The 20,875-nt window shown below is 47.5% G+C and overlaps 1 protein-coding gene across 1 annotated transcript in view; it reads left to right on the forward strand.

The window, feature by feature from the left end:
* Positions 1–323: 323 nt before the first annotated feature.
* LOC113924639 (testis development related protein) overlaps positions 324–20,875 on the forward strand; it is a 46,656-nt gene continuing 26,104 nt past the window's right edge. Inside the window, exons 1-2 of the mRNA XM_027598688.2 lie at positions 324–422; positions 658–847. Coding sequence (XP_027454489.1) covers positions 743–847 — 105 coding nt within the window. The 5' untranslated portion in view covers positions 324–422; positions 658–742. The remainder of the gene's footprint in view (positions 423–657; positions 848–20,875) is intronic.

The raw sequence follows: 20,875 nt of genomic DNA on the forward strand, positions 1-20,875 counted from the left end.
GGGGGTGGCCGAGGGTGAGGAGTGGTCTGGGGTGAGGGGGGCCGGGGTGAAGGGGTCCCGGGTTGGGGGAGGGCCGAGGGGGGTTGTCGCGAGGAAAGAGGGTGGTGAGCGGTGGGGGGGGCCCCTGAAGCGAGGATGTCAGCCCGGGGGGGGGGAGTCGGCCCAGGGCGGGGGGTGAGCGGCAGCCACGAGAAGGGGAACCCGGGGTGCGGGCGGCCGGATCGGGGGGCAGCCCGAGGCCGTGAGGGGCGGGGTCTGGCGGAGGGGGCGGTGAGGGGGGCGGGGCCGTCGCGGGGAGGAGTGGGAGCGTGGTCCTGGGGGCCTGGTCCGGGCCGGGGCCTGGCCCGCCGGGCGGGGTGCTCGGCTGGGTTGGGGGGCGGCGACCTTGGGTTGGGGGGCCGTGAGGAGGAGTGGAGGCCGGGGTGCGGTGGTGGTGGTGGTGGGGGGCGGGCCTGCTTGGGCTTGGGGTCTGGGACCTGGTCGGGGGTGGGGGCGGGTACGGTGGGCCTGGCTGGGCGCGGGGAGGCCCGGGCGGGGCGGAGGCGGGGGCTCGGCCCGCCCGGGGTGGGTCCGGTCCGGCCGGGGTGGGCCGGGCCCCGCCGCCGCCGCCGCCGCTCAGCCCCGCCCTGCCCCACTCGCCGCGTCCCGGTCCCGCAGGAGCCGCAGGCCCAGCGTCGGCGCGCTGCGGGCCGGCAGAGAAGGGGCGCGCGTCGACGCACCGACCCCGGAGCCGCCCTGGAGCATGTGGAAGCTGAGCCGGAGCCGGGTGCTCTTGGACGAGCCCCCCGAGGAGGAGGACGGCCTGCCAGGGGGGCCGCCGCCGGCCGCCGCCGCCGCTGCCGCGCAGGTAGGGGGAGGTGCGGGCGAGGGGGGAGCGGGGAGGGGTGCGCGCGCCAGGCCCGGGGCTGTGCGGAGGTAGAGGCGCGCGGCTGGGGGGTGCGCGGGCGGGGCGGCGCGCCGGAATGGGGGCTCCCAGGTAGGGCTGCGCAGGTGAGGCCCGGGCCGCGGCGCCCGTTAGGACCAGGGGCTTGTCCTGGGGCCGCGCCGCTGCCGTCCGTGCGGACTCCCCAAGTTAGTAGGCGCTGAGCCCCACGTCCTCGCCGCCCCCCACGCGCAGGCTCGGGAGCCCAGGGCAGCGCCCGGGGCGCGCAGCCGGGAGCACCTCCGCTGCTGGCCCGCTGGTCCTCCTGCCTCGGTGGACCCGGCTGCCGGGTGACGGCCGCCCGGGACCTTGGCAAGTCCGCCCCGCGCGCCAGTCCCGGGCGGCTGGGGACCTCAGGGCCTGCCCGCGGACGCGAGAAAGCGCTCGGACACCACAAACTTGTCGGGATAAGTATTTCTTTTCCTTAAACCTTTGTCTGGAGGAAGAAGGCAGGTGTCCTTCGTGCAGAAAATGGACAGACACTGGCCTTACAAGCTGGGAGATATGCTTGGAATGCTTAGAATTTTTTAATTAAAAAGGATCCCAGGTGGAGTCTGGATGCGTTACATATGTGTGCCCCTCCCCCTTTCCAATGCAAGTGTTCTTTTTCTCCCATTATGAAATTGAGGTCAGAAATTCAGCTTTTTTTTTTTAAAGGACGTGATTATAAAATTAATTTCTTTTTCTTTCTCTCTCTCTCTCTCTCTCTCTCTCTCCCTCCCTCCCCCCCCCCCCCCCCCTCTCCCTCCCTCTCCTTCCTTCCTTTCTTCCTTCGTTAAATGTTTGGAAACTCCTGCTGCTGTTAAGGCTCTTACCGAAGTCAATGATGATCAGTGTCTTTTTCCTTCTGAGACCTTGTGAATAGTTGACGAGCCTTTTTCCCCAGTGGGGGGAACATAACTTAGCTTCCAGACTGAAGGAGTTCATCCCGGCAGCTATTTCTTATCGGACTTAAATGCATCTGATGAATTGTTGAAATTTGGTTCCTATCTGAGCTGGCCTTTCAGAATTTACTTTTTGATAGTGCTCATCCTGCTTGTAACTTTTTGAATCTCAAAACTTTATGATTGCTCTAAACAGCAACTCTCTTAAATGTAATGGTGAGAATTTTTATGTTGTTTGTATGTGGCAACAGAATTATTTAGTACAATTCTTACTGGTCAAAGATTAAAAATACTGTTGTTTCTGGATGAACTCTTAAAAATTTAAATTGATCCTTGCTGTGTTCTGCGTCCACTTATAATGAATCCTAAGACCCATTTTCTTTCTTCTTACAGAATTGTCATCTTAGCTCACAGTGGGTTTTTTTCTTCTATTTTAATAGACTTTATTCTTTAGGTACCCAGCAAAATTGAGTGGAAAAGACAAAGCGTTCCCCCATACCCCCTGTCCCCACACATGCCCGGCCCTCGCTCACTGTCAGCCTCCCATCTGTTGTAATCCATGAACCTCCGTTTTCCCAGGGTTCGTACGCACTGGTGCTCACTCGGGGTGGTACGTTGGATAGATTTTGACGAATGTAATGTGAAATCCATCCACCGTTAGAGTACCAGAATAGTTTCACTACCCTACAGACCCACAGACCTCCTTGTTCTACTTACTCATCCCTCCCTTGTGCCCCTGGGTCTGTCTTTTCCAGGAGTCCTAAGAGTTAGAATCCTGCAGGATGGAGCCTTCTCAGACTGGTGTCTCTCTCGTTTAGCAATGTGTTTACGGTTCCTCTGTCTCTTTGAGGCTTGAGAGCTCTTTTTTTTTTTTTTTTTTTTTTTTTTTTTTAGCCCTAAATAACATTTCATTGTCTGGTTGTACCGTGTGTCCATCACCTGTGGAAGGGCGTCTTGGTGGCTTCCAGGTTTTGGCAGTTAGGAACGAAGCTGCTTGTTCTAAATACCTTTATGCAGGCGTTTGCCTGGACATTAAATTTTAACTCAGTGAAACGCTCAAGAGCGTGACTGCTGTACGGGAGGGTAAGAGGTTGTTGAGTTTTGGGAGACACCGCCACTCTGCACAGTGGCCGCACCATTCCGCCTCCCGCCAACAGGGAGTAGGAGTCCCCGGGGCACCATGGCCTCGCCAGCACTTGGCGTGGTCAGCGCTCTGGGTGGTGGCCTCTGATGGGCGTGAAGTGGTGTCTGGTTGTTTTCAGTTTGCGTTACCGTGAGGACCACAATGTGGAGCACCTTCTCCTGTGCCCGTTCTTCACTGAGCTGTCCACGTTTCGGCCCATCTTTTAACCGGGTTGCTTGTTTTCTTGTTGGTTTTGGAGAGTTCATTGTGTATTTTGGGTAACAGTCCTTTATCAGAGATGTCTTTTTCAAATATTTTCTCCTAGTCCGTGGTCTGCCTTCTTCTCCTGCCAGTGTCTTTCACAGAGCAGAAGTTTTCATTTTTTTTTAAATTTTATTGTGCTTTAGAAGTTTTTGATTTTAATGTAGTCCAGATTGTCAATTTTTTTTTTCATGGATTGTGTCTTTTGTGTAGCATCTTTGAAGTCATGGCCACACTCAACGCCATTTGGGTTTTGTTCTCTGTTTTCTGGGAGTGAGATGTGACTGTGCTGCTTGTGTTACTTTATTAAGGGTGCGTGTGGTTTAATGTGTGGAAACACTTTGCTGTGGAAATCAGAGCCATGTTGAATTGGGATAGGTTAGTCATACTCCACATTCACTTAATCCCTTCAGGAGGATTCCTCTTTATCCCAAAGCCAGTTCTCCTTAGAATTAAATTTTAAAATTCATGACAAGTCCATTCTAAAACTTCTGCCTATGAAATTTTATTTTAACATTAAAAAAAGTAGGAATTAACAGGCAGGAGGAGTTGGTGGATCTGTTGAGGCCAGCGTCTCATTAGCAGGAGGAGGCTGTGCGCTCTGCTTTATCTCCAGCCTTTGGGCCCCCCCACCCCTCAAAGTCAGCCCGCTGCTCGGGCGTCACTCTTGAGGGCAGAGAGCGCCCTGCCTTGCTCTAGGACGCTGTTCTGTTGGCATTCCTGTCTGGTGTTCTACTTCCTTGGAAATCCGGTCACATGGCTATAATCCGTGTTTTATTTAAAAAGAAAAAAATAGCTTAATGTTAAGTTTTAATAAGTTTGAGATGTGAGGCATTCAAAATTGGTACTTGGATGTGGGTGACACCGAACTGTTACTAAAACAGTTTTAACAGTAGAAAACAATCTCTGAGCTGCTCTTAGGCTGTTGGCCTGTATTGTCATGAATACACACTATTTTGTATTAAAATCTAGCAGTAAGGTTTATAAAGCGATTTATTCGCTGCAGTCATTTAACAAGGAGAGACAAGTTTTGGTGAGTTTCATGTTTATTTATTTTAAAGATTTTATTTATTTTTATTTATTTGAGAGCGAGAGCACGAGTCGGGAGGAGAGGGAGAAACAGGCTCTCCGCTGAGCAGGGATCCCGATGGGGAACTTGATGGGGAACTTGATCCCAGGACTCTGGGATCATGGCCTGAGCTGAAGGCAGACACTTCACTGACTGAGCCCCCCAGGTGCCCCAAGTCTCATGTTTATTTAAAAAAAAAAAAAAAAAACCCTGCTATGCACATAGTGAAAGACTCCTGGATGTCAAATGTTAGCTCCTAACTTCTTCCCATTCTCCCATAGAAGTACTATCACTTTTTTTGTATAGCTTTTCATGAGCAATATTTATGCATATACATAAGCGTATGTTTAAAATCATATATTTGCTTTCCTACTATAAATCTCTCTGCATCTTGAATTGTTCCCTCCATAATACGTATATCAAACACTTCTCGTTTCAGTACTGTGGCTGAAAAGAATTTCATTTTTAAGGCTGCATAATATTAAATGTCAGAATTTCATTGGACCACTTCTGATGGATATTGAGGTTGCTGAGCCTTTTTTTTTTTAAACCTCTGCTTGTCAAAATTTTATGCAGTAGCAGAGAGGGAAGGTCAGAGATGCTCCACTAAAGGTAGCTGACACAGCTTCTCCGTTGCTTTGAGCTGGACCGCAGAGGGCTTTAGGTAGCTTTAAATGAATGCCTTTAGTCATCTCTACACCCAACGTGGGGCTTGAACTCACAACCCTGAGATCAAGAGTCACACGCTCTACTGACTGAGCCAGCCAGGCGCCCCTAAATTAGTATTAATGCCTTTAAAAACCTCAGGGAATTTTTGCAGCGTTTTCCTGTTTAAAAATTTTAAGAGGGTGGGCGCCTGGGTGGCTCAGTGGGTTAAGGTCTTGATATGCGGGTCCTGGGATGGAGTCCGCGTCAGTCTGCTTCTTCCTTTGCCCCTCAGCCCTGCTTGTGTGCGCGCGCTCTCTCTCTCTGTCTCTCATAAATAAATAAAATCTTTTAAAACAATTTTAAGAGGCTTACACATATTCTGTAGGTAGCCCCTTCACCCCACCCCCAAATCAGAGAACATTCCAGGTGTTTTTTAACCTGCTTTTAAGAAGGAAGAACCAAGGGGTGGCAAACCTTAGTTTCAATGACACAAAAGTCCTTCTTTATGATGGTTTGAAGTTTGCTGTGGTGGTGTTTGGGAAGAAAGTAAACTAGATAGTTGTAGGTATGTTCAGAAGATCCATGCTGTGAGGCCTAGCATTCTCCTTGGGGGATGGCCGTGTTGGGAAGAGGTGAGCTTTTAGTATAGAATGTAGGCTCTACCAGCTTGCTCTTCCCAATTAGCACTCTTCCTGATACGTGAAGAACTTGCTTCTGCGTGTTTCGCTGGGGTCTGTAGTATTCGCTTGTATGGATAATTGACTTTTTATTTTTTTTTTAAAGATTTTATTTATTTGAGAGAGCGAGAATGAGAGAGAGAGCACATGAGAGGGGGAAGGGTCAGAGGGAGAAGCAGACTCCCTGCTGAGCAGGGAGCCTGATGCGGGACTCGATCCCGGGACTCCAGGATCATGACCTGAGCCGAGGGCAGTCGCTTAACCGACTGAGCCACCCAGGCGCCCCGATAATTGACTTTTTAGAAGCAGTCCACTGTTGACCTTTAGAAGGTTATTTCTAGTCCGTTTCTGTTACAGCATGCATCGAGTCATTTCACAGGTCTGAGGATCATTTCTGGGAGTGGAGCTGCTGAATGCAAGGGCTTACACTTTTGTAATTTTGATAGGTCTAACCCCCCGCCCCCCCGCCGCCCCCCAGAGAGGTCGTATTGCACATTGCAGTTCTGAGGCAGCGGATGAGACCTCTTTCACAGCAGGCTTGCCAGTGTGATATAATGCTTAGAGCTGATGGGTGAAAAGTGGGATCTTAATATGGTTTTGATTTATATTCTTCTCATGGATAATATTAAATCACTTTTCATGTGTTTACGAGCCTGAATGAAGACTTCTGAGAACTTCCTTACCAGTCCTGTTTACCACATCATCGGATGCACTGTAGTCAGAATTATTGCTTTCCCGTGAAAATACAGCCTGGCGTTTCAGATTCTGATGCACCAAGAGTTAGTCTTACCTCTGCCACTCGAGCCGCTAGACCTAGTGGAGCTTCGGTTTTGTTTTTGAACTGTAGAATTGAGATAAGGATAAGCCAACGCTAACCTTTATCATCCGTTGTGTGATAAGCCCTTGACGTGGGTTGGTGCCACCATTTGCCAGGTGGGGAAACCGGTCTCAAAGCAGGACGGTGACCTGGAAGAGCCATACGGCTAGTAGGTGGTGATCCAACTTGAGTCAGGCTTGTCTGAGCGCTCTTTCCGGCTCTGAGAAAATTTGTTAGCAGTCTGGGATGGACATGCTGTCCATGTGAATTCAGCTGGTGAAGTGCAGTTTGGCAGGGGGCGGGAATGGGTGATTCTGCATGGCAAGACAGCCGGCTCTGCACTCGTGGTGCAGACTTCCTGCATTTTAGTCGCTTGATAGGTGTTTAGAGAACACTTACCTCCCTTCTGAAGAGTCACTTAGACTCTAGATGGACAACTGCACAGAGAAAGGACTTTATGTCCCCTGCTGTGTCCCTAACAGCAGGAAGACGCCAGGCACCCAGCTGGTGGGCATCCGTCAGTACCTGTGAGATGCATGGTCCAGGCGCAGGATTTTCCAGGAACTCCACCACCTGTGCTGAGTGCTGCGCTGTGTGAGGTGCTGAGGGGCTTAAATGAAGGGAAGGCAGTGAAGGAATCCCAGAACAGGGTTCATTTTCACTGGATCTGGAAGTATGAATAGGAGTTCTCCAGCCTTAGAAGATCGGAGACATTTCTAGATATAGATTCATGATGGGGCAAGCAGATGCTTCTTTGTAGGGTTAGTCTCATTGGACACTCAGGAGCTAAATCTAATTTAGTCAGCAAAACTGGTTTTGTCAAATGTAAGTAAATGAGGATTATTTGAGGGAAGGGAAGAAGAGGCAGAGTTAGAAAAGAGAAAAGACGGCAGGTAAAACACTCAGTCCTCCCCCCTAGATTTAGTTCACTCATCCTAAAAGAAAGTTTGAGGATTCTTTTACTTTGGGGCTGCCTAACAGAAAAAAAAAATGCAAAAATTTTCTAGTAGCCATGTTAAAAAAGTTTTTTTTTAAGGTGAAATTAATTTCAATGCAATTTTCTAAATTCAGTGTATCGAAAATATTAATTCTATCAGGATGTAACCAATATAAAAATTTGTGTGGGGCACCTCGGTGGCCCAGTCGGTTAAGCATCTGGCTCTTGATTTCAAAGATTTTTTTTTTTTTTTTTTTTGGACAGAGAGAGACAGTGAGAGCAGGAACACAGGGGGAGTGGGAGAGGGAGAAGCAGGCTTCCCGCTGAGCAGGGAGCCTGATGCAGGACTCGATCCCAGGACCCTGGGATCATGACCTGAGCCGAAGGCAGACGCTTAACGACTGAGCCACCCAGGCTCCCTGGCTCTTGATTTCAGCTCAGGTCAGGAACTCAGGGTCCCGGGATCCAGCCCGGAGTCGGGCTCCCGGCTCAGCTTGGAGTCCGCTTGAGGATGTCTGTCTCTCCCTCTACCCCTCCTCCAACTCGTGCGTGCTCACTCTCTCAAATAAATACCTGAATCTTTAAAAAAAAGTTGTGAATGAGGTATTTTTTTCCCATATGAAGTCTTTGAAATCTGGTGTGTAGTTTACATTTACCAGCATGTCTCAATTTGAATGTTAGCTTTTCATCACAAATACTTGATAAATATTTACATTTTATAAAATGTGCAGTTAAAAAAAAGGTTTTATCCCAAGTTGTTCCACACATACTTAAAATAGCTGAGCTGAGTATCTGTTTTTAAACTGATGTTGCATCGTTGGAAATGCGGTTCCTCGGCCATGCTAGCTAGGGTCCTGCGTGGACAGCACAGCTCCAGAGACCCCCAGACCCAGATGAGCTCGTGCAGGAGGGTTTGCGGGTTCTGGTGCTCACTTGGCCTGTGGGCCTCCCAGTACTTAGCCAGGCACGTGTGGAGGCCCGCGGCCTGTCCCTCGGCACAGTGAGGGATGTGCAGACAGAAGTGACCCAGGCTCGGTGTCTGCCTCTCCCAGGCCCTGGCGTACTGCTGTGTAGAATGTTCACCCATAAATGCCAGATTAAAACTGTTACTCCCAAGAGTTTCACGTCCTAATTTATAAGTTTTACTTTCACTGGTTTTTACTGGAGCTTGAGGTAGCATGACTTAGAACATTCTTAAAAATCAGCACTCCACATCACACGTGCGTTGGACGGTGTGGGCTTCAATGTGAGAGTCAGACTGGGAGTGACCCTTCCGCTCTGAGGCTGTGCCCTGCGGCTGCATGTCCCCTCGCTGGTGACCCCGCCATGGGAGTCGTGAGGGGTAAATACCTGCTGGGAAGTCTGGGTTTGGGGTTAAGGTGTAATACAGGGGCTAATGAACCCCAGTTTTAAGATTAAAAGCCAAAGACTGAAGCTCAGAGGACTTTCACCTATTATTTAAGAATGAATCAAGATCCACACTAGGGACAGCCACGAGAATTTTGTAGACTTTGTTGTTTTCCTGTCTGTACATGGATTAACAGATCATTTTGCCTGCATGTTCCTCACACACTGAGCGAGCTCTTCTTGGTCTTAGACTCGTGGGTAGTCAGATAAACCAGAGTTTCTGCCCGAACGTCTAGTGGGAGGTGCTCTGAGGGAAGACGGAGTCTGGTCACTTCTGCTCATCGCAGAGACTGAGGGGAGGAGGGACCCAGGGCGCAGGGTAGATGCGGGGCACGCACACAGGGAGCGGGTCCAGGGAGCGCCTTGCGTGGGCTCTTCGCTTCCCAAGATGGTAAACGGATGTTCCGTAAGAGAAAACTGTGGCTTACGTTCGAGCCTATAGACGGAGTACAGTATAAACTTCTCACTGTGGAAACTCGGTGGCTGATGCTCATTGATTCTAGTGTCCTCTTGGGAGCGCTTGCCGCGGTACAGTCGGTGGAGTACTGCAGTCCTTAGAGATGTTTTTACAGCGAGCGACTGTCTCAGTTTGGGGGATAAATGCTGGCTCCCGCCGCGTGCCAGATACTGTGGCGAGCGCTGGACACGTGTCACTGCAGGTCCTCCCAGTGACCCCCAGCAGTGGGCACACTAATCCTTGTGACCTGCCCATTCTGGATTTGCAGAGCCACCTCCTCGCTCAAATTTATTAGGAACCCCAAGAGAGTAGTCCACGCACACCCTCGTGGCCGAGGCCGCATCAGTCCGGCTCCCGCACGCGGTCCTTCTGGTACTTTGTGTTGTGGATGCGCCGTGTTAAGTGGCCCCCCAGCGCCATGTCGCAGTGCTGTCTGTCTAGAGTGCCTTTGGGCAGGAAGGCTGCGATGTGCCTTACGAAGGAAACGCACGAGAAGCCAGCTCTGTTCAGGCGTCAGTTACGGTGTTAATGAAGCAGTACATACAGAATAAGAGGTCTCCGGACAGAGACACGCATGAAACAAGGATGGAAACCTGACCCCGTATTTCCCCCTGAGAACCGTGACTCAGTCGTTTAATTTAGGGCTCAGGACTATGTTTATCTCAGCGCTACCTCCAATAATGACAATCACAGTAGTTTACGTTTGAGGAATTTAGTGAAGTTATACAGTCACTAAGAAGAATTTGAATCCAGAATCCAGGTTTCTGAGTTTATATATATATATATATATGTATATGTGCAATAATACGTATATTTTTAAGTAGGCTCCACACCCAAGGTGGGGCTTGAACTCTCGACCCTGAGACTGAGTCACACGCTCTACTGACTGAGCCAGCCAGGCGCTCTGAGTTGCTATTTTTTGCTACATTGTTGCTCTTAATAGGTTATCATAAACTTGTGATATCATTTTTCTTCATTTTCCAAATATTGATATTTTATATATTTTATATAAAAAGTTTTAGGATTTCAATGATCGGTGCCTTAGGAAAGCATTGATGAAACTGTGTTTTGGCTCAGATTCCTATATAGTATAGTTTTACTTTTTTTTTTTTTTTTAAAGATCTTATTTATTTATTTGACAGAGAGAGACACAGCGAGAGAGGGAACACAAGCAGGGGGAGTGGGAGAGGGAGAAGCAGGCTTCCCGCGGAGCAGGGAGCCCGATGCGGGGCTCGATCCCAGGACCCTGGGACCATGACCTGAGCCGAAGGCAGCCGCTTAACGACTGAGCCACCCAGGAGTCCTACTATAGTTTTACTTTTTGCTGTATGTAAGTTTTGCAATACTGAGCATATTGACAGAAATCTTACGTGGGTGGTAAGTCCTCTGGTGAATTAGTAAGTTCTAATCACCAGTTAGAACAGGTGAGAAAAGAACTGTCATGTGTACCCCTCCCCTTTTCTCTGTACACCTCTTCTACTTAATTATCAGAGGAGGAACAGAAAGTGTAAGCTGGCTCTTGAGGAAGGATATCGAGAAAGGCAGAGCAATGCAGTTTAACTGGCACAGGAAGATTTGTTTAGGGGAGAACTAGGAAAGCCCCATTAAGGAGTCCAGACTTCACCTTTTAGGTACGTAAAGATTTTTGAGTGAGAGCTCTATGATGTCTTAACAAGGGACACTACTTGTCTGAGGAGGAGGGGTTAGAGGCGAGTGCAGATTAAACAGGGGGGCTCCAGTGTGGCTGCTCAGATGTGAAAGAAGAGCCTGAATTTTAAACAGTAGTCAAGAAAAGCTGGAAGAAGGGAGTAGTTGCCAAAGCTGGTCGGTGAGCTCTGTGCCTTGGGCGGTGAGGGTCGAGGCCTGAAGGGCAGCTGGAGGGGTCAGGACAAAGATGTCACCTCTGAGAGCAACAGAGAAGCCGGAAGGAGGGCAGCAAGGCTTTGGGGGCAGCAGGGTCCAGGCTGAAGAGTCCAGCAGGTGCTGTGATGGGGGAAGGCCTGAAAGGCTCATCCTTGATGGCACTACAAGAAATCTGCAGGGACTGGCTCTCCGCCTCAGAGCTCGTAATTTGATCAGTAAGTGAATGGGAACCAGGGAAAAGGGAGTCAGTAGCAAAAGGTGTGTTGACAGAGTCTCTGTCCGGGAGTCAGCAGGCGGCAGATCTGGGTCTCAGCCGTGTCACTAATTCTGTGACTTGAGGCAAATAGTTATTCTGTGTCCTACACCTTATGTTACTGTAAAGGGCCAGGTAGTAAATAGTTTAAGCTTTTCTGGAGGCCAGATGGTCCCTGTCACTACTACTCAGCTTGGCAGTTGTCAGACAAACCGCCCTAGACAATATGTAAATGAATGAGTGTGAGCGTTCCAATAAAACTTTATTTACAAAAACAGCTGCGCTGGGCTGGGGGCCATTATTTGCTAACCTCTACCTTATTTTAATTTTATTGACGTGTAGTTGACGCAAAAGAGTATATCAGTTCCAGGTGTACAGCATATATACTGACCCAGCATTTCTCTACACTGTGGCATCATTGCCACTATAAATCTAGCCACCCTCTGTCACCATACAAGAGTTGTTGCAGTGTATTTGACCAGTTCCCTCTGCTGTATGTCACCTCCCCTTGTCTTAATTATTTTCCAGCTGGAAGCTTGTACCTTTTCTTCCCTCCCTCGCTGCCCCCCGGGCAACTACAGCTTGTTCTTTGTATCTATAAGTCTGTTTCTGTCGGTTCGTTTCTTTTTCCCTTTTTTTTTTTGTTTGTTTTTAGATTCCACATAAAAGTAAAATCATATGGTATTTGTCTTTCTCTGACTTATTTCACGTAGCATAATATGCTATAGATCCATCCATGTTGTTAGAAATGGCACGATTTCATTCCTTTTTTATAGCGGAGTGATATTCCATTGGTGTGGGTGTGCGCACACGCCCGCATGGGTACACACACACCACATCCTCTTTGTGCATTCGTCCATCAGTGGACACTTGGGTTGCCTCCATGTCTTGGCCACTGTAAGTGATGCTGCCGTGAGCATTCGGGTGCATGTGTCTTATTATATGTGTATTGTATTTATATAAACACACTTATTTATTCATCATTACTCACTGTAAAGGATAAAACGCAGGAACAACCCCAGGGAAGAGATGCATGGGCAAAGTATGGGGAGGGGTTCAGAACTTCTTGCCCTCTCTGGACACACCATCTCCTAACACATGAATATGATCACCAACCTGGAGGCTCCCCAAACCCTATCATTTAGGAGGTTTTAGGGAGGTTCCATTCCCGAGGCATGGTAGATTAAACCATTGGCCCATTTCCAGGGCTTTCCTTCCCATGTCAGGGGAGGGGATGGTAGCAGGCTGAAAGCGCTGTAAGCCTTGGCTTTTCTGGTGACCAGTCCCAGCCCGAGCTCTCCAGCCCCCTCCCCAGCCACATCATTAGCATACAAAAGGCTGTAAATTCCAAGGGTTTTAGAAGCTTCGTGCCAGGAAACAGGGACAAAGACCAAATATTTTTTACTCTACCACACCCAGTATTTGATTTGTTATAAATATGTATGAACTTCAAATTAGACATTTTATCAAGATAGGTAAATGATTTCTTTAAGAACTTTAAAAAAAATGATAAAATCTCTGTATTTCTCTTTGTTTTTTCCCTCTTGCTTTTATGCCTGGAAAGGCATTTCCTTCCCTGAGTTCAGAGTTTTCTAGTTCCTTTATGGCTTCATTTAAAAGGAATAACTCTTTCATCTGTGGGGAATTTATTTTGCTGTCTGCTGTGTAAATAAGGATTTAACTTTTTTTTTTCTCAAAATATGGTTACCAGTTATTTTACATCCATTAAAAAAATTGTTCTTTTACCCTCCTTTTCATGCCACTTACTGTATATTGAAATCACCCTATATGTTGGGGCCTGAGATTTCCCATTCTGTTCTCTTGATCCTTCTGTGTATTCTTGTCCCATTCCTGCAGTTTTGCTAACTGAAGTTTTATAATGCATTTAATAACGGGTACCACAAGTTACCTTTAATTAGACTTAAAAATAGTCTTCCCTTTCCTGTTCACTTTTTTTTACTTGTGTGTTATTGAGCCAGTTTTTCATTTTCTTTTTGTTTTTAATAGACTTTATTTCGTGGGGGCAGGGGCAGTTTTAGGTTCACAGCAGAATTGAGGGGAAGGTGCGGAGATTTCCCATAGAGTGCACCCTCCTCCCCGCCCCCAGCCTCCCCCACCATCAGCACCCCAGCAGATGGTGCATTTGCCACCACTGATCTGATGAACCCCATGAACGCCTTGTCATTCCCCAGAGTTCACAGTCTACATCAGCGTCACTGTTGGTGGTGCACGCTCTGTGGTTTGCACAAATGTGTGGTGATACGTCCCCACCCTGACAGGGTCACACAGAGTGGTCTCACTGCCCTGAACCCTCTGTGCTCCGCCTGCTCCTCCCCCAGCCCCTAACCTCTGCCGACCACTGATCTTACTGCCTCCATAGTTTTGCCTTTTCCAGAATGCCATAGAGTTGGAATCACACAGTATGTCGATTTTTCACACTAACTTCTTTCACTTAGTAATCTGCATTTATATTTCCTCGCATGTCTTTTCATGGCTTGAAGGCTCCTTTCTTTTTGGTGCTGAATGACATTCTGTTGTCTGAGTGGACCACAGTTTATTTAGCAGTTCAGTAAGTGAAGGACGTCTAGGTTGCTTCCAAGTTTAGGAAATTATGAATGTAGCTGTGTGCATGTTTTTGAGTGGCGATAAGTTTGTGAGTTGTTGGGTAAGTACTAAGGAGTGCAGCTGCTGGACCGTAGGGTGAGAGTGTGTTTAGTTTCGTAAGAAGCTGCCGCGCTGTCCGCCGGCACCGTGCTGCAGTCCCACGCGCAGTGCTCAGTGCGGGAGGGCTCCCATCGATGCACATCCTCGCCAGCACTTGGTGGTGGGAAATGTCCTGCATTTTGGCCGCTCTAACACTCGTGTGAGGGTATCTCGTTGTAAATTGCAGTTCCCTGATGACGTATGATATTGACCATCTTTTCATACACTTATTCACCATCTGTATATCTTGAGTCAGTGTGTAATGTCTTCATTGAAATAAACGTGCCCTGTATCACACCAGCCTCGCCGAGACTGGACGCCAGTTACCGCCACCATCTTTGTTATTTGTGTTTGCACACAAAAGTGGGAAACAGGCTTGTTTTTGTATGAGAAAATAGGAATTCACCTTTTTGGTTTTACTCTGTCTTTGATGAGGTGTTCGTTCAAGGCTTTTGCCCATTTTTAAATTGGGTTTTCATTTTCTTATTGTTGACTTTTTTAAGAGTTCTTTGTATGTTTTGGGCAATAGTCCTTTATCAGGGATGTCTTTTGTGAATATTTTCTTTCAGTCTGTGGGTTTTCCTCTCATTCTCTTGAATTCTACCTCTGGTCTTGTATTCCACACTCCTGAGGGCCGGGCTGCTGTGCCAATGTCGATGGCAGCTCACCGGGCCTGTGGAGACTGGGGAAAAGCAGCAGCCTGGATCTGGGTCTTCTGAGGCCTGTGTGACCTGGAACCACCACAGATTCTGTCCTCTACCCCACTGAGAAGTCACCCTACCAGCCCGGCGACTCGTTTAGGAAGAAATGATGTTTTCTAATGTCATGTGCCATTCCAAAAGTGATTTTATAATCATTTACTCAAGTTTTCTTTTTAATATAGTTGGTTAAGGCAACATGTAAACTTTTTTTCTGAATATTTTTAATGTTTTTGTTCTTGTGAATGGCTTTTTTCCTATTCTCTTTAACTGTAATATAGCTATTTTTTCTATTTAGCCATTTTCTTAGGTCTAATGGTTCCTCATTTGATGCTTTTCCATTTTCTCATTAGTCTCAATAATAATAATTGTAACTTCCTTTAATTCATTTCTATTTCATGCCTTGTACTGATTAGAACTTACAGAATAATACAAGTAAATAATGTTAGAGGGCTGTCATACGTTCTTTCTGACTTCAGTGGGCTATGCTGGCTAGAATGTCATTTATTTTGATAGGACTTTAAACATGCTAATATACACACTACTTTAGTACTAGTAGTTATATTCAGAGAGAGATATTTCATAGTATTACAGATACAGTTTTTTTTTTCTGCCCCAGGGTTTGCTAAGTGAGCATTTAAAAATCATAGAAAGTATAGATCAGAAAAGATACTTAGAGTGAGGATGAGGAAGGGGAGGGAACCATGAGATTGCATCCAACAGCTCTCAGGAGTCAGAGGTCAGTGTGTTCTGTTCATGAAATTCAGGCCGAGGAGGTGCTGGATAATTTCCACCAAGTTGCAGAGCTGCTGAGTGAGGCCCTGAAACCTGACCTACATTCCCAGTATGGATGGTGTCTTTATTCGGTTATTAGCTAAAGCATAATAAATTCTCAATTTTAAAACTCTTCCTTTTCTAGATTTTTTTTCTGGGTAAATTCCATCAAGGTTCAGTTCCTTCATTTTACAAAACGAGAAACTTAATATTAGGGTACTTCTACCCCTTGGGAACAAATAGGCTCCTGCCCCCTGGTGTTAGCCCTGCAGCCCTGAGCTCCTGAGCTTCCATTGGCTCAGGCACTGGTGAGACCTCCTGTCCACCAGCCGGGAAGATAAAACCTACGTTCCCCTTGTCTTGGGGGACCCGCCAGACTCCCTGTACCATGCTCCTTGGGAAAGAGTTGAATTTGGAACAGAGTTTATCCAGGAGGAAGGAGACAGGGCTTGCAGATCCATTTTGCTGATGTATTTCATCAGTCATGGGATGGCTTTGTAGCTGAACAAGTGGTTCTTCATATTTCCACACATTTGGTTAACTCAGTGTTTCTCTGGAGACACCAGGTTTGTCACAGACATCCTAATCTCTGGATTGGGGCAGGGAAGGTTGATCTAGAGCAACATTGAGGACAGCAACTTCTAGTTCCTCCTGTCTGGTGGTTGTATGTGAGCTACAGAAGCACTGAGAGGGGAGGCCTCGAGTTCCTCCTGTGCTGTGAGCCTGTGTGTGATCCAGGGAAGCACGCGGTCCTCCCTTCCTCCTGTGCTGTGGACGTGTGTGATCCAGGGAAGCACGCGGTCCTCCCTTCCTCCTGTGCTGTGGGCCTGTGTGTGATCCAGGGAAGCACGCGGTCCTCCCTTCCTCCTGTGCTGTGGGCCTGTGTGTGATCCAGGGAAGCACGCGGTCCTCCCTTCCTCCTGTGCTGTGGGCCTGTGTGTGATCCAGGGAAGCACGCGGTCCTCCCTTCCTCCTGTGCTGTGGGCCTGTGTGTGATCCAGGGAAGCACGCGGTCCTCCCTTCCTCCTGTGCTGTGGGCCTGTGTGTGATCCAGGGAAGCACGCGGTCCTCCCTTCCTCCTGTGCTGTGGACGTGTGTGTGATCCAGGGAAGCACGCGGTCCTCCCTTCCTCCTGTGCTGTGGGCCTGTGTGTGATCCAGGGAAGCACGCGGTCCTCCCTTCCTCCTGTGCTGTGGGCCTGTGTGTGATCCAGGGAAGCACGCGGTCCTCCCTTCCTCCTGTGCTGTGGGCCTGTGTGTGATCCAGGGAAGCACGCGGTCCTCCCTTCCTCCTGTGCTGTGGGCCTGTGTGTGATCCAGGGAAGCACGCGGTCCTCCCTTCCTCCTGTGCTGTGGGCCTGTGTGTGATCCAGGGAAGCACGCGGTCCTCCCTTCCTCCTGTGCTGTGGGCCTGTGTGTGATCCAGGGAAGCACGCGGTCCTCCCTTCCTCCTGTGCTGTGGGCCTGTGTGTGATCCAGGGAAGCACGCGGTCCTCCCTTCCTCCTGTGCTGTGGGCCTGTGTGTGATCCAGGGAAGCACGCGGTCCTCCCTTCCTCCTGTGCTGTGGACGTGTGTGTGATCCAGGGAAGCACGCGGTCCTCCCTTCCTCCTGTGCTGTGGACGTGTGTGTGATCCAGGGAAGCACGCGGTCTTCCCGCGGCTCCCACACTCTTGGAACATTTGGAGTGCAGCTAGTTACACATCTCCTACTTAGAACAAATCATATTTCGTGTTGATTGTGCCGAAGCTCCATAGGCACAGCATGTGCTGCTTACCTGGCGGGGTGTACAGGACAGTCATGGTAGTTGGCTTTCCTGCTCAGACATCAGTACGTGAGTAAAATGGGCAGTGCATCCAGGCTATGGCTATGGATTGTTTCCTGTTGTAGGACAGCTCTGCAGAGCCTGCTTGTGAGCTGTGAGCACGTTTCCGGCATTCTGGTTGCAGGGTTTGACTGCTGGTGGTAGAGGTGCTGAGAAGGTCTCGTCCTCATGGCATTTTCAAATACTACCGTCTCCTTTATCCTTTTAAACAGCTTTATTGAAATATTGTTCATTTGACATCAATTCATCCCCTTAAACTGTAAAACTAATGATTTAGTGTATTCACAGATATGTGCAACCTGTCAGTTTTAGGACAAAATTTTCTTGACCTCAAAAACCCATCCCTGAAGCTATGCACTCTACTGTTTCCCCCCGGCCCCAAGCAACCCTAAGCAACCCCTAATCTAATTTGTATCACAGAGATTTTTGTATATTTCGTGGCCTTTTTTACTGGCCTCTATCACTTAATGTAATTTTTTTTCTGTCTTTATCTTTATTTTATTTTTATTTTTTATTGTTATGTTAATCACCATACATTACATCATTAGTTTTTGAGGTAGTGTTCCATGATTCATTGTTTGTGCATAACACCCAGTGCTCCACGCAGAACGTGCCCTCTTTAATACCCATCACCAGGCTAACCCATCCCCCCACCCCCCTCCCCTCTAAAACCCTCAGTTTGTTTTTCAGAGTCCATCATCTCTCATGGTTCATCCCCCCCCTCCGATTTCCCCCGCTTCATTCTTCCCCTCCTGCTATCTTCTTCTTCTTCTTCTTCTTCTTTTTTTTTCTTAACGTATATTGCATTATTTGATTCAGAGGTACAGATCTGTGATTCAACAGTCTTGCACAATTCACAGAGCTCACCATAGCACATACCTTCCCCAATGTCTATCACCCAGCCACCCCATCCCTCCCACCCCCCACCACTCCAGCAACCCTCAGTTTGTTTCCTGAGATTAAGAATTCCTCATATCAGTGAGGTCATATGATACATGTCTTTCTCTGATTGACTTATTTCACTCAGCATAACACCCTCCAGTTCCATCCATGTCGTTGCAAATGGCAAGATCTCATTCCTTTTGATGGCTGCATAATATTCCATTGTGTGTGTGTGTGTGTGTGTGTGTGTGTGTGTGTGTGTGTGTGTGTGTATCACATCTTCTTTATCCATTCATCTGTCGATGGACATCTTGGCTCTTTCCACGGTTTGGCTATCGTGGACATTGCTGCTATAAACATTGGGGTGCATGTACCCCTTCGGGTCCCTACACTTGTATCTTTGGGGTAAATACCCAGTAGTGCAATTGCTGGATCGTATGGTAGCTCTATTTTCAACTGTTTGAGGAACCTCCATACTGTTTTCCAGAGTGGTGGCACCAGCTTGCATTCCCACCAACAGGGTAGGAGGGTTCCCCTTTCTCCACATCCCCGCCAACATCTGTTGTTCCCTGACTTGTTAATTTTAGCCATTCTGACGGGTGTGAGGTGGTATCTCATTGAGGTTTTGATTTGGATTTCCCTGATGCCGAGCGATGTGGAGCACTTTTTCATGTGTCTGTTGGCCATTTGGATGTCTTCTTTGCAGAAATGTCTGTTCGTGTCTTCTGCCCATTTCTTGATTGGATTATTTGTTCTTTGGGTGTTGAGTTTGATAAGTTCTTTATAGATTTTGGATACTAGCCCTTTATCTGATATGTCATTTGCAAATATCTTCTCCCATTCTGTCAGTTGTCTTTTGGTTTTGTGGACTGTTTCTTTTGCTGTGCAAAAGCTTTTTATCTTGATGAAATCCCAATACTTCATTTTTACCCTTGCTTCCCTTGCCTTTGGCGATGTTTCTAGGAAGAAGTTGCTGCGGCTGAGGTCGAAGAGGTTGCTACCTGTGTTCTCCTTTAGGATTTTGATGGACTCCTGTCTCACGTTTAGGTCTTTCAACCATTTGGAGTCTGTTTTTGTGTGTGGTGTAAGGAAATGGTCCAGTTTCATTCTTCTGCATGTGGCTGTCCAATTTTCCCAACACCATTTGTTGAAGAGACTGTCTTTTTTCCATTGGACATTCTTTCCTGCTTTGGCGAAGATGAGTTGACCATAGAGTTGAGGGTCCATTTCTGGGCTCTCGATTCTGTTCCATTGATCTATGTGTCTGTTTTTGTGCCAGTACCATACTGTCTTGATGATGACAGCTTTGTAATAGAGCTGGAAGTCCGGAATTGTGATGCCGCCAGCTTTGTATTTCTTTTGTTCTTCCAGTCCATGAGCATGGAACGTTTTTCCATTTCTTTGTGTCTTCCTCAATTTTCACTTACTGTATTTTTTAAAGGTCTAATTATATTGTGCATTTATCAATGCTTCATTACTTTTTATTGCCAAATAATTTTTATTGTATCAATCTGCCACAAACATTTGGGCTCCTGCTTTTGGCCCCTGTGAATACTGTGATGTTGTAAACGTGTGTGTAGAACATTTTGTGTGGACCTGTGTTTTTAGGGTTGGTGGGTATATATCTAGGAATACAGTTGCTGGGTGCTGGAAGACTGAGTGTTTGCATCTGCCCCGTGCCCCCGATTCATATGTTGAGCCCTAATCTCCAGAGTGATGGTGGTAGGAGGTGGGTCCTTTGGGACATGGGTAGGTTATGAGAATGCTCTGCATGGCCTTAAGTGCCTTTATGAAAGGTACCCAACAGAGCTCCCTTGCCTCATCTGCCATGTCAGGACCCATTGGGCAGATCGCCATCCATGAGCCAGGAAGAGGGCCCTCACCAGACACTAAACCCATTGATTGCTACCTTGACCTTGGACTTGCAGACTCCAAAAGTTAGAGAATAAACTTCAGTTATTTCTAAGCTGCCCAGTCTATAGTGTTCTGTTATAGCAGCCTGGCGGACTAAGACACTGGGTCATATGGTAACTTTATGTTTAATGGTTTTAGGAGCCTGCTGGACTGTTTTCTATGGGCACTTTCTCCATTTGACATTCCCAACAGTGATGTATGAGGGTCTGAGTTCTTTCTTTTTTATTTTTTTAATTACCCATTTTTTTTTAAAGATTTTATTAGAGAGAGAGCACAAGCTGGGTGGAGGGGGAGAGAGGCAGAAGGAGAAGCAGACTCCCTTCTAAGCAGGGAACCTGATTCCGGACTCAATCCCAGGACCCTGAGATCATGACCTGAGCTGAATGAAGGCAGATGCTTAACCGACTGAGCCACCCAGGTGCCCTGAGGGTCTGATTTCTCCACATCCTTGTTATTATCTGACTTTTTGATTTTAGCCATTCTAGTGGGTTTGAAGTAGTATCTCATTGTGGTTTTGATTTGTATTTTCCTCATGTACTGAATATCTTTTCATGTGCTTATTGCCTATTTATACAACTTTTTGGAGAGGTATTTATTCTGATGCTTTGCTCATTTTTAAAACTTGGGTTTTCTTTTTATTATTGAATTGTAAAGTTTTTCATATATTCTAAATTCAAGTCCCTTATCTGATCATATGATTTGTAAATATTTTCTCCCATTCTGTGGGTTGTCTTCACTTTCTAGATAGTGTCCTTAGAGGCAC

Source organism: Zalophus californianus, chromosome 2 (genome assembly GCF_009762305.2).
Source record: "Zalophus californianus isolate mZalCal1 chromosome 2, mZalCal1.pri.v2, whole genome shotgun sequence".
Taxonomy (NCBI): Eukaryota; Metazoa; Chordata; class Mammalia; order Carnivora; family Otariidae; genus Zalophus; species Zalophus californianus.